The 13,518-nt window shown below is 46.4% G+C and overlaps 1 protein-coding gene across 1 annotated transcript in view; it reads left to right on the top strand.

The window, feature by feature from the left end:
* The window catches only part of LOC109298121 (interleukin-6 receptor subunit beta-like), a 156,110-nt gene that overhangs the window by 93,544 nt on the left and 49,048 nt on the right, over positions 1-13,518 (top strand). Inside the window, exons 2-4 of the mRNA XM_019518254.1 lie at positions 1,426-1,537; positions 8,377-8,543; positions 10,040-10,179. Coding sequence (XP_019373799.1) covers positions 1,426-1,537; positions 8,377-8,543; positions 10,040-10,179 — 419 coding nt within the window. The remainder of the gene's footprint in view (positions 1-1,425; positions 1,538-8,376; positions 8,544-10,039; positions 10,180-13,518) is intronic.

The following is a 13,518-nucleotide window of genomic DNA, read 5'->3' on the forward strand; positions in this document are numbered from 1 at the left end:
TGTGCACCCCTGAGTCTAGGAGGTCCCAGTTGAAGGACTCCCAGCCATGGCCCATGCACCACAGTTGATGCAAGCAACCTCACAGCTGGAATATCACATCAGCTGAGGTCTCCCAGCTGCAGGGGTGCTGATGGAGTCAGAAGATGGGGCTCCCGGTGGCTGGACTGTATGGTGCATCCCCACAGCTGGGAGCCCTGTCAGCTGAGGGAGCTCCCAACCATAGAAGTGTGCCTTTTGCTAGTGCAGGGAGAGCCCAGGATCAAGCTCCTCCTGCACCAGTAATCAGGCACAATGGAATCTAATGTGTGATCCCACAATCATGCCTCCTGCCATGTATGTGTGGATTATGTGGATCATGCACTGGATTCCACCCCACCTTTAGGTGCATGTATAGAGGGGCCCTTAGTTACATAACTATTACTAAACTGTTTGCCCTGTTATACAGGTTAGGTATTCAGTGCATAAGAAAGTATACACTATTTTATATTTGTTACTTCTTTATTCTGAGACTCACAGTTCAGTTGCTAAGAATAAGTACCTGCCTGTAACAGGGGACGCAGACCCTGTTACTAGGGCATCAGGGAAGCGGAAGAGAGGGAAATGTGGCAGGGAGCCACAAGCCTCCTTCCCCTTTAAGGAGACACAGCAAGCTCAGCCACAGCTGAGTGTGGGGCCACAGCTGCAGGAGGGCAGGCTGGCTCTTGATGTACAGGGAAAACCCTGTGCAGGGCTGGGGAAGACACGTGACCAAACGTAGGCATGACTTCCAGGCATATAAATCCAGGGCCTGAGCCAGAGCAGGCCACCTGGCCCTGCATGTTGAAGGGTGAAGAGCTTCTGAGAGAGATGCCTGCAGTGGATGGACTAGCAGGCACCAGAGTTCATTCCCTCTGGGTGGCTCCAAGGAACAAAGGGAGTTGACGACCCTGTATAGAAGTAATGACCCAGGGCTGGGAAGATTCCTTTGATATGAATCAGGGACTTTTATTTGTCAATTAGGGTTTAGCCTGGAGGACCAGGTAGTGTCTAAGGGGCCATGGAGGAGTGCCTGATAGGACACTTGGCATTAGGCAGCCTAGCCAGGTCAAGGACCAGAGGGCTAAGGGCTGGAGAGGCAAAACAGCCTGGATAAGGGTCAAGGATCAGAGAGCTGAGGACTCTCTGAGAAACAAGCAACCCAGCCAGCCCAGGGTATAGAACCAGAGGGTTGAGAGGAGACAGAAGCCAGGGACCCAGAGCAAGAGACACAGGAGCCAGGGGCTCAGAGACACGGAAAACCAACAGGGCTGAGACAGACAGCTGGGTCTGGATCAGTCGGCCAAGACTGGAGGTCTGAAACCAAAGGAAAGGGAAGCTAAAGCCAACAGGGCTGAGGCCTCTACAAGGGAGAGAACATTGTACAGAGTAACACTTTCCATCTTACAGAGTGGAATGGAGAACTGGCATGTCACGTAGACTCACAAGAAAATCTGCTTTGCTACTGGTTGCCTGTCTCCAGTGCTCAAGGAAGTACCAACTATACAATAATCCTCAAGTGGTAAGTTTGAAAGACATTTCAGAAAAAAACTGTCATTGCTCCCTGGCATAATTTCTACTGTCCTTACTTTCTCTCTGCTATATTAATTCTAAATAGATAAACTGAAGGTCAGAGTCTTTCCTCAGATTTGATATTTGGATAGAATATGCATTGATTTTAGCAGGAACTAAATTTTAATGGAAAACTTGGACTGAAAAGCAAAACATAAGCTCAAAGGTAGATGGGCTGCACAATGTGAAGTGCACAGGACTTCTGCACTGATGATGCTGACCTCTACAGGTATATGCATCATTCACAGGGTTTCCCATGGAGTTGACCAAATACTAGCTAACTGAAGTAATTAAGGGGACCAACTGCAATTCTCTACTAGTTAACAGTGGAAGATTCCTGACAAATTCCACCACATCATGACACATCGTAAGTGGCAGGTTTCTTTTGCTATGCACATATTATTCTACTACTTGGGACAAGTTCATTCAGGGTTTTAGACAAAGCAGTAGGAGAAGCAGTACTAGTTGGTAGCTATATAGGAGAGGAAATAAAGTTTATGAACTACTATACTATAGCTGTGCCTGTAATAGACCAATAATGCTTGCTTCCAATATTTTGTCAATTTTGGAAATACTAGGTCTATTGTCAATCACTTCCATGAGGTACACCTGTACATTCTTGTGTATATATACTTTTGAATTATAAAATAGCACAGCTTAATATCTGAAATTACAATCAGTATCTAGAGAGTGAGACACATGCACAAGAAGAGCTTGGAGGGTATCGCATTGGAAAAATAAACTTTGAAATACCATATTTACTCAAATCCAAGATGGGGGGGGTGTCCCAGGGGGCAAAGTAACGAACGGCACTTACTGGCAACCTGGGACGAGACGCACGTGGATCAGGAGAAGGAACCCACACGGCTCATTAGCCGCCTTTTTGTGCGGTTACAGCTGGCCGGTGACATCAGCGTCAGACGCCAGCCGGCAGAGATAAAAATGACGGCCACAACGGAGGAGGGGGCAAATAGCCGGGAAGCAGAGCCGCGGCTGACGCCGGGGGCTGAGAAGACCCTGCACACTGAACCTGAGGAGCTGGGCGAGTAGGAGCTGACATGGGCTGGGAAGAGTGGGACCCCACAACAAAGGTCCACATCAGCCAACGGTGGGATGACGGGTGAGCTGGCCAGAAGAAGGGCTGAGGCAGCACCAGGGAGCATGACAAAAACCAGGTGGGAGTGCTGGGATGATGGAGCACGAAGGCAGGCCCCACAGGGGCCGAAGACCCAGGGAAAGCCGTAAAGGGGTTTGCGGTTGGGCCGGATATCACCGCCGGGGTCCGCCATATTAAGGAACGGACAGGAGGTGGGCCCAGAGGTGACGAGTCAAGAGGAGCATTTTCCCTCCCTATTAGGCTCCGGTGTGGGGATAGGAGTGGGCAGGAATAACTTTACCAGTTAGTTTTGATGGTGCATGTATTTTTTTGTTACATTAGGCGAAGGGGCATAGGGAATAGAGATAAATACTGCAGGGGCAGGGCAGTAGGAAAGTCGCTGAGGAATTGCTCCCCCGTGGGGTAGGTACCCAGGGAGAGAGGAATGAGAGTGTGGAGAGCTGTTGGGGTGGGCCCTCGCAGGCAAGCAGGGCCCAAAGCCGTGGATAGCCATAAGGCAACAGCGGAGAGAGTGACCCCATGGGAGAGGCTGTAGATAATGGCTGGGCAACTCACCAAAGGTGGCATGAGGCTGGGGTGTAGGGGTGGTGGAGCCCCGTGAGAAACCACCGGGCAGAACCCAGGCCACCGAGGGTCCCACTAACTGGCCCCGCCTGCTGAGGAACACCAAGTTGTGGCAGGCAAGATTGGGGTTGGCAACGCGGGGAGAAGAGAACTATTCTGGCAACAACACAGGCCGAGAAGGTGCGTGACATCCGCTAACCAGGCAAAAGCTGCCTGACAGCGACTATTCGAAGCCCGGCAGCGACAGGGGGGAAATACCTTTGTCTTGGATTTGAGTACAGGGCAGTAGGGGGGTGGGGCAGAGGGCAGGCAACTGCTGTGCCTCTACCTCCAGCCCTGACCCCTCCTACCACTGTGGTGGGGTCAGGCAGTGGGGGAGTTGAGCAGTTTTAACTCTGTCCCCCACACCTTGCCCACTGCTGCCTGTCCCTCCCCTGCTGCCACCCCCCACCTCTCCCCACCCACCTGTTTCCCCTCCTCCTTCTCTCCCTCCCCCACCACTTAGCCGTACTTTGGCTCCAGCCCAGCTCATGCAGTATATATTTGCTCTGGACCCAACCTGACCTGGTAACAGCTGTTGCAGCAGCTCCAGCCAAGCCCCAAAACCTGTGCCAGAGCTGCTGTTGCTGCTGCAACAGTTGTTTTCAGGCCAGGTTGAAGTCAAAGCCCTGCCAGAGGGTAAACAGTGGTGGGGAGCAGGGGGCAGAGGTTGTGGTGGGGAGGAGGGGAGAAGCAGCAGGGGAACAGGCAGCAGTGGGCAAGGTATGGGGAACAGGAGTCAAACTGCCTGCCTCCCCCCCCACACACACACTTCTGCCCTTACAGAAGTGCACAGCTGCAATGCACTTTAAAACTGCCCAATCGTGCAACAATCTGAACCCTCATTACGTGAGGGTTCAGATGAAGGTGCTTCAAAGTGGAACACCTTCATTAACTTCTGTCAGTGTGCACTAGGAGTACGGCTAAGCAGTATCAGCCCAGCACCGCCCCGGTGCTATCTACAAAATGGGAAGGGGAGAAGGGAAGGGAGGAATTTACCTAGCCTGCATTGGAGGATGGAGTGGATGGATTGCTCCCCTCCTCTTTCCCCAAGGTGGAAGGCTCCAATCCATCTGCTCCACCTTCCAGCACAGGCTGGGCAAATCTCAGACTGAGCTCCCTCCCATCCCTTCCACATCTCCCATTCTGAAGACAGCACCAGAGCTGGGAGGGTGGCTGGGGTTAGGGGAAAATGGCTGCAGACATACAGCCACTCCAAACTGGAGCTTGATCCCCCAACCCCCCCAGACCCAACAGCGAATGTCTGTTGTGTCAAGGGGAATGCTGTAACTCATGGCGCTTCCTGAGAAGTCCCATGTCCAAAGTAAAGGGACATACAGTGGCACGGATGGAATATGAATTTCAGTCTTCTGAATTCCAGTCTAGTGCTCTTGAAAAGAATGAAAGAAACTTCTCTCTTTTTTTTTTAAATTGGGTTACAAACAAAAATAAAATCCTCCATATGCTTGGGAAAGGACTTTGCTTTCCACAAGTAACATCAGCTAGAAATTGAAAATGTTCTTTATCTGATTTGGCTGCCAGAAAGAAAGGGATTAAAGAAAAACACTTCCAGAGATGTGCCTTCAAAAACCTTGCTTTGAAATATTAACTGCCGATTTACAGCTAGGTTGAAGCAGAAGATAAGAGAAACCTTCAGTCATTTTTATTCACTTATTAAATATTGTATTGTGATCATCACATCTCCTCCAAACAACAGCAAGCAATTACACTCTGATATTAAAAAATAAATTCAATTTTAAGAAGAACGTTGAGTTGGCACATTCTAGGTCTACAAAGGCTATCCCAAATGTGCAGCAGAGGGTGGATGAAAGACCTTTCCACTGTTATCCAGCGTTTTATCTAATATAAGTTGAGGCAATTCCATTAAACTGCTTTAAAGGATCATTAAGGTCACTTGTAGACATGCTCACTATTTTCTAAACCGTGTTAACTGATTCACATCACACAGCTTGACTCAAATCAATTCAAATGAAGGGTTATTAGACAATCAAGGGGGGTTGCCCCCTTTGTCACAGACCAGTAGCTCCTGTGCTTGGCCAGGGCTGTGGGGCTTAATCAGGATACTGATACATAGGGTGAGGTGTCGTTTGCATGTTTGACTTTTGTAAAAGAGTTATTTTGTGCCTGATTAGCCTCTGTTATGTTTCAAAAACCTAACTGAGTTTCCCTTGAGGGAACTGATATTTGCAATACTTATCTGCATTCCTAAGTAATGCTTATCTGAGTTCCTAAGGACTGTTTTTCCCTAAAAGCAATGCTGTATATACATGCTAATTAATACAGTTTAAATTGCCTAGTTCAGGCTGCTCTTGTCTGTATTAACTTTAATCCTCATTCAATGAGAATTAGGTAATTCAGACTGGAGCCAATTTTTAATTCAGACTACAGACATACACATGTATATAGAGATGGCTGTAGTCTGGATGAAACCTAGTAAAATGTAACATCTATAAATGGCCTAAGACTCCATGGCTAAGCACTCAGGAAATACCCAAGAAAAGGTTTCAGCTACAGTTAAATCATTCCCTCATGCAGAGCCGGCCCTAGGGAAAATGGCACCTGGCTGAACTTGTATTTTGGTGCCATCCCTCCCCCAAGTCAGTGCTGCTACTGCAGTGGAGTACAGCTGCCCAGGCACATGGCCCTGGCCTCAGCTTGTCCCCAACCTTGGCTGCCATACTGCAGCCACCCGACAGCTGTCAGCCTGGCCCACTGCTGCCTGAGTGCCCACATGGAGCTGCCACTGAGGCTGGGAGTTATCACAACACCACTGGTGCAGCTGCATAGTCAGCCAGGATGGGAAAGGGGAGGGACGGGGGGAGTGTGACTGCCTTGGCAGGTAGCCCCATCTGCTCAGTCCTCAGCACTATGGGCATCTCCCAGGCCCCATTATGGGCGGCAGGGAATATGCTCCCACAGCCACCTGCACTGCCCAGCAGCAGCTGGAGGCAGGAGGGTGGGGATCAGCTGGGCACTTGGTGGAAGTAGAGCACTGCTGTGTGTGCATGTGTATAGTGACCTCCTGACCACAGCACCCTGGGCAGTTGCTAAATTTGCCCATCCCTAAGACTAAATCTGCCTTCATGTTATATACACACATAGTACCCCACCTGTATATAACATGCCACTTCCTGAACTAATACTCTACCCTAATATCTTATTTATTTTTTCTAGAGAAAAAAAGATATTAATACATACTTACATAGAACTTTGTTCTTTCCTGTGAATGCCAGAGTTGGACCAAAATGCTCAACTGTACTCTGGATAGTCCAGCTACTGAAGGATTCTTTCTGTTAAGGCAAATTCGTAGAAGTAGACAGAAATCATAATGATCCCTATACTGGCTTTTCTCTCAGACTGCCATAGTGGGGTCATATCTGTGACAAAGGGTGCTTGGCCAAGGCAATCTCTAGGTGCCTGGGTGGCCCCTGGGGTTATTGACAGTTAATATGGTTTGCAGAAGGTTTTGACGCTGTTCTAATTCATGTCACTGAGCTGCCCAAGGATCAGAGTGGCACGGGTTACCTTTTTATTTCTCCTCTTAAAATGCACTGAAGCCAGAGTCTACAAAAATCTTTGATATAAGAGAGCTTACAGTTGAGGCCAACAGGAGTTAAGAACACCAAACATTGCAGGAGTGCTCTACATTTTGCATGCTTGTTGTGTAAATGGGTTACGGTTCTTACAGAACACTGCTGCAGTCATTCTGTACCTCACATGGCTGTATGACAAAAGCCCTGACTATTTAAAAACCATAGGTGATGAATATATATGTGAAGGTGGAGTTGAACTTGTGCGCTGAGACCACTGTAAACAATGTGGACATCCTAAATAAAAGGCTGTCTTCGGTTGCATCTGTATTACTGCTGTTCAAAAGTTACATATTAAATGATAAGAGATTTTCTAAGGGTTAGTACACTATCTGGAATCTGAGAGATTTAAGTTCAGTTCCCTTCTCTGCCACATATTTCTCGTATGACCCTGGGAAAGTCATCTTATCCTTTTGTGCCTAAGTACCACATCTATTTAATAGGGAAAGAACAGTGCTTCCCTGTCTTTCCAGAGGGATTAATACAAGGGTGGCAAACTCATCTGGCACTGCAGGTGCAAAGCCAGTCCACAGGGTGGATTGGGCCCATTGACCCCCACCCCCAGCCAGAACTAGCGCCCCCTCCAGAATCCACATCACACACAGCACCCACCCCATCCCGTCCAAGACACATACCACACACAGCCCACACTGCAAATGGGGCTCAGGGTCTGTATGCAGCTTGGGTGCCAGACTAGCTGGAGCAGGCGCTGTGCATGGCACAGGTCACAATGTGGGTTTCACGCGTGGTGCAATTCCGGACCAGCCAGGATGGTCATCACATGTAGAGTGGATCCCAGACCAGGCAGAATGGATGCCATACGTGGCATGCCTCCAAGGCCCTGCGTGCAGGGCTGGTCTGGTGGCATGTCTATCAACTCAGATGCAGGGCAGCCCCAGGGGTGGATGACAGGGCATCTAGCCTACAGGCCATATCTTTGACACCACTAGATTGATACATTAAAGACTGTAAAACATTCAGTTACTGTGGTGATAGAGGCACATAAGTGCTTTCAGAAATGTAAAATTACTTAAGTTCAGACTTAGCTAGAATGACTTGGATCTCAGTATTACACTCACAGGTCTGGTTCAAAAATCTTGGATTCTGCTTTGGAATTTACCTCCTAACATTTCTGTATGTGCATATATCAAGAAATTCACCATCTATCATGCTGTTGCGGTAATGTAGAGGTTCCCAAATGTTTTCTTATTGCAAAACCCCCTCCAGATTTACCAGCAACCTGCATAACCCTACCCATATATGTTTTACATTTTAACCCATTAACTGCCAATTATTATTATAACAAAAATTAAATCTGCCATTACACAATTTCACCTGCATCCCCACCTCCAGGAGATGTCTTATATCCAGTCTAGGAACCTCTGCTGTAAGCAAAACAAGTTGTAATCCAACAATTTTGATTTGTTTTGTTCCCACCTCAAATCTCTTTGTTGAAAGGGACAAAATCAAGAAATGTCTAGAAAGAAATATCTCATCATCTTCCATCAAAGTGGAACGAAGTCACCTATACATGAGTCGCCCTGTGACTATCTGGGTATCTGTGATTTACTCCACTGAGAGCTGTGTGAAAACAAAGAATATCTCCTTTATACCAAGCAAAGCAGGTACAGTGCCTCTAATATCATTTGTATCACTTTAGAACTTATGATGCAAGGCAATTTAGCAAAAGATGGGGCCCAATTTTATTGGAACTTTATTTGATAATTGTATAATTCTCAATATACACTGGTTTTTAATTACCAGATCAAAAAGGTAGGCTATAATTTAGATCTTTATGGCAAAATCTTGGTCCTACTGATGTCAGAGGTAAAATTTACAATGCCTTTTATAATTAAGATTTTTTTCAATCAGGCATTTACCAAAAATGTAGAGCAACATATGCTTACTATATTTGACAACCTTCTTGCATTATGTTTTCTAGATTTCTGAACTTTTTTATTGGTTTTCTAAATAAAAAGTTAGCTCAATGGTCTGTGTTTAAGTAATTCCATAAATTGAACCTCTGCTTTTTGGGGAACTTTTTTTCAGTCTTCAGTCTGTTTTGTGGACTACCTACGTATTCTGATATACAATGTTTTACAATTAAAAGGGGGTGGGGGGAGAAATGTAGACATGGCAAATCCTGTACTATCTAATGCAGGTGAGAACTTACTTATCTTATGGGTAAGACCACCATTGCATACAAGTACTGACATAAAGTCAAATTCTGGGAAACACTTAAGGATTATCTCAGGAAACCCTCCTCAGTATCCCACAACACTATTAAAATCACTCTTAGTTGCTACTGTTACCTCCAGTGAGTCCTTCAGAGTAAGTAAAAAATTGCATTTGAAATGATCAAGCTAACATAACAGTAGAATTTAGAAGCACCTAATTTGGGATAGCTGTTACACACACACACACAGAGTTACATGTCTATTTGACATTCTGACCCCACTAGTGACACTCACTGGGTGCATTACACGATTAGTGTGGCTGAATAAAGTCTGGCACAGTTCACATTGGAGCTTATTGCTCCCAAGTGCAGTGTTTACATGTGCGCTCAGGATCACAGCACAGTCAGCTGGGGTAGTGCAGCCCTGGCTGACAGGGGACCCCGGGGTGAACCTGCCAGCCCAGAAGTGTTCCACTTCAATTCAACAAGCTGCAGAGGGGCTAGCTAGGGCACAAATTGTAACAAAGTAAATAACTCTGCTGTAGAATAGTGCGTGTGTCAGGCAGTACTATTCTGTGGTAGAGTTAATTAGTTTACTTCAGCCTAAGCACCACACATGTAGACTGTGAGACTTTACTGTGGAGCTAATTAGACAACTTCACAATAAAGCACATTCACCCACTGAACAGTAACATACTCCACAAATTCTCTCTCTGAAATCAGTAAGACGACCCTCATCATGCTCAATAAATGGTTAAATGGGGCCACTTTGTCTCATGCAACAAAGTTTTACTAGACACTTTTACTCTCACTTTTAAGATACTCTATTGTTCAGTATTCTAAGCTAGATATCTTAAGCATTCTTTGCTTTGGCTTAAAACCAAAAGTAAATCATAGTTTTCCTGCTTGTATTTGTGTTGATTCCTTCCAAACTTCTCATTTCAGTGAAATGTGGTTCACCCTCCAACATAAATGCTCACCAAGTATCAAACAAATTTGTAATTAAGTGGGACCCACCAAAAACTTCTATGCAATATGAACTGCGATATAAGGAGGTGCCTCCAGCATCTTCAGAATGGATTGTGGTAAGTAACTGAAGATTCACATCAGTTTAATGGCTTTAGGTGATATTTCTGCATCTGCAACACATAGGATATTTGACAGAACAAATTGTGCTTTACACTAAAGGATTTTTTTTTAATTTAACAGTTAAAATGAGTCGGCTGGCACTTACTTGAGTTTGAATTACTTAGAGTAGTTCTACTGATATTAATGAGAGGGGGACTGAATTCAATCAACAGAGAATATGACTCCTTTTCAGCAGTTAGCATCATTCTTGTGCAAAACGCATAAAAAATAGCGTTTGGTGTGTGTGCTCAGTTTTTCAAGTACATTTACTTCACAGCATATGTTTATGCCAATGCAAGCCCACTTACACTTGTCCACATTGCACAACTGTATACAAGTATGGCCTGAATAATGACATCCAGCTGATGTGCATATGTCTAGCTCTAGAACTGATTTGTGGTATATATTGTGGGATAACTCATCTTCCCTTCATGGCTCCAAGGATGGAAGCAATTTAGCCCACCATCACAAACAGCTGAAGTTCTGGCTATGCAAACTTGGCCAACCAATATGAATGAAGGTGCAGTGACAAGCCACAGATAATGTTTTTCCTGAAAAACCATTTCCAAAATCTTGACGGAGAGAGCTGATAACAAGAAGTTTTTGCATGAACATCACTCTCGAAGTTGGCTACCCCAGATTGCAATTGGCTTGTAATGTTAGTTCAGTGCTAGCAAGCTAGCTGAGGTGAATGTTTTGTGACAATTTTCTTAAAAGTGGTTCATCAGCAAGGGATGTCTGAAATAATGTTGGTTTTCAGAGAACGGGGGGAGGAAGGGGGGAATGTCTCCAATTGCTCAGGAGCCACTGTGGAAACACATGCCTGTCATCTGTCCTCCTAAAGAAGCAAGTGAAACATGAACCACAAGGTGGTACTACTTGCTGGGTCTTTAGGGTTAGTGACCAATATGGACAGGTTCATGAATACCAAGGTGGGACATGCAAGGAAGTGTACAATACCAGAGTACTGAAGAAATGGGGCAGTTACATGCTTATACGAAAGGGGGTTCTTATTTCCTCCCGATAACATCATCAGTGGAAGGATCAATAGTCATTTATTTCGGGAGACCAACACTATTCAGCAGGGGTCATGAAACAGTAACCTGACTATGTATGTTTGGGGTAATAAAATTCAACTACAGTACATGACTAGCAGTTGTAGGACTATAGTGGAGCGTGCATTCAGGTTGAAAACAAGAACCTATGAACAGAGCTGTTTGGGTGCCAGTCATGCTAAAGGCAAATATACAATTGTGACCTGCCATGGTCTGCCCAACATTTAAAAGGCTCAAAGTAGGCATTTTTGCCTGGAATGGACCCAACATCCACATGGCTTCCTGAACCAATCCAAGCAGCCAGAAACTGCACCCAACAATACTAGCTCAGGCTCAGCGAAGTCAAGAGTTAGAAAGAATGCCGCATGCCCAGAGCCAGGCTAAGCAGCTTGAAGTCTGAGAGAGTATTTGGGAGTGTTCTTGATAACATCTGACAGAGCAACAGGATGCATTTGTGTGCATATTATTTTATTTTCAAAATGAAAAGGTTAGGGCACTGAAAGATTAAGATTTTTACTTACAAAAATGTTTGCCAAATGCTTTTATAGTAACTTACTTGTTTGCTTCTTTTTTGTCTGTTGTAATTGTTTTAATATATATCTCTGTGCTTGGGGGCTTTGGATAGCATGATTCCATACAATTTTGGTTTCAAATTTACTTATACTTTCACATAAAATAATTTTATTGCCTACAGTATTTTCCTTGTTTTCCTTCGACTGATACTGTGTCTAGCATACGTTATACAGGGGTTGAGAGCATCAGTACTGTTTACTTTTCCCAGTTCCTGGAACTTACCAAGACATTTCCAAATCTTTCATTGGTGGTCATGTGAGATAGCAAGCTTGTGAGTTTTGAAACACAAGCACGTGCAGATGATGGAGCAGAAACAAGACTGAAGGGCTGCTCTATGAGCAAATGGTTGTGGTCCCTTTAATAATGTCTTTCCTTGCCTTCCTGCAAAAGCAGGTGAGATGTGAACCACAAAGTAAAACCACCCCATATTTCTAGAGTTTAAGGAATCTCTCCCTTCCTCCCATACCAGGTCTATTTCCTTGTGTTTCATTCCCTATCACTTTCCTTTATTTTTCTTGTAGCTGGGCCTTCTATTCATTCAGCCTTCTAAGAAGGAACATTGGCTCTTCTGATCTAGAGGTACCTTTAAAAGACCATGTAAGGTTTGGGGTTGGTTTTATTTACAACCCACACATGTCCAAGGGTACAAAAGAGAAGAGCCCCCTTGTTTCCTGCATCAGCATATGACCCGTCTGATACAGTATTGAGCAATGGTGGGATTGTCAGTTAGGAGCAGGGATCCTGGTTTTCCCTTTTTATTTTAAATAGAAAAGTCTCTGACAAAAATCCAAAATCCATTATTAAAATTAAAGACGCCCCAAGAGCCCCGCTGATGCCCCTCACAACAGCCCCCCAGCCCTGTACATGCAGGCACACACCCCAGCAGGTAAGTGTGTGTGGGCGGGGGGAAGATGTCTGCACCCACTCCCAGGAGCAGGGCCAGGGGAGGGCAAGGGCAGCAATGCCTCTGTGAGCCATACATGGGTGGCTTCTACCGCACCGAGCTACCGCTCCTGCACCTTGCACTGCGTTCCTGTGGCCAGCTGCATAGCTCTGCAGGCAAGCTCCACAGGTACAGCTCTGGGCTACGTGCTGCCTGTCCAACTGGGGGGGTTGGGGGGGGAGGGAGAAGATTTGCACGTGGCAGCTGCCACCAGACAGCTGCCACACCCCACACCGCTTGCCTGCGGAGCCATGCACCTTATCGCAGGAAGGCATCGCAGGGCATGGAGCACCCCCACCAGCTGGGCAGCATGTATGTAGCCCACACAGTGGCTGCACAGCTCGCCCGCAGAGCTGTGCCCATGGAGCTGTGCAGCCAGCTGCAGAAAGGCAGCACAGCAGCAGAGGAGTGGTGCAGAGGTGGCTGCCATGTATGAACCCCCACAGCTGGCCAGCCGGCTGGGCAGTGCATATGCAGCCCACAGAGGGGCACCCCTGCCCCTGGGAGTGGGCACAGGGAGTGAGCTGAGATGGGGGGCAGGGAAGGGGTGCAGTGTGCTGCATGGGGCCAACAGCACCCAGCATGCCCCCCTACTCCCCCAGGTAAGAAAGAAAATATAGGAATGCACCGGGGGAGAAGCTGCTGCCACATCCTGGGGTGCACTCTGACCCCACCTGCCTGGGCTGAGGGAGGGGGAAGATGTTGGGGAAAGTTCCACATGGAGC

Source organism: Gavialis gangeticus, unplaced genomic scaffold (assembly GCF_001723915.1).
Source record: "Gavialis gangeticus isolate Ggan-Ray unplaced genomic scaffold, GavGan_comp1, whole genome shotgun sequence".
NCBI lineage: Eukaryota > Metazoa > Chordata > Crocodylia > Gavialidae > Gavialis > Gavialis gangeticus.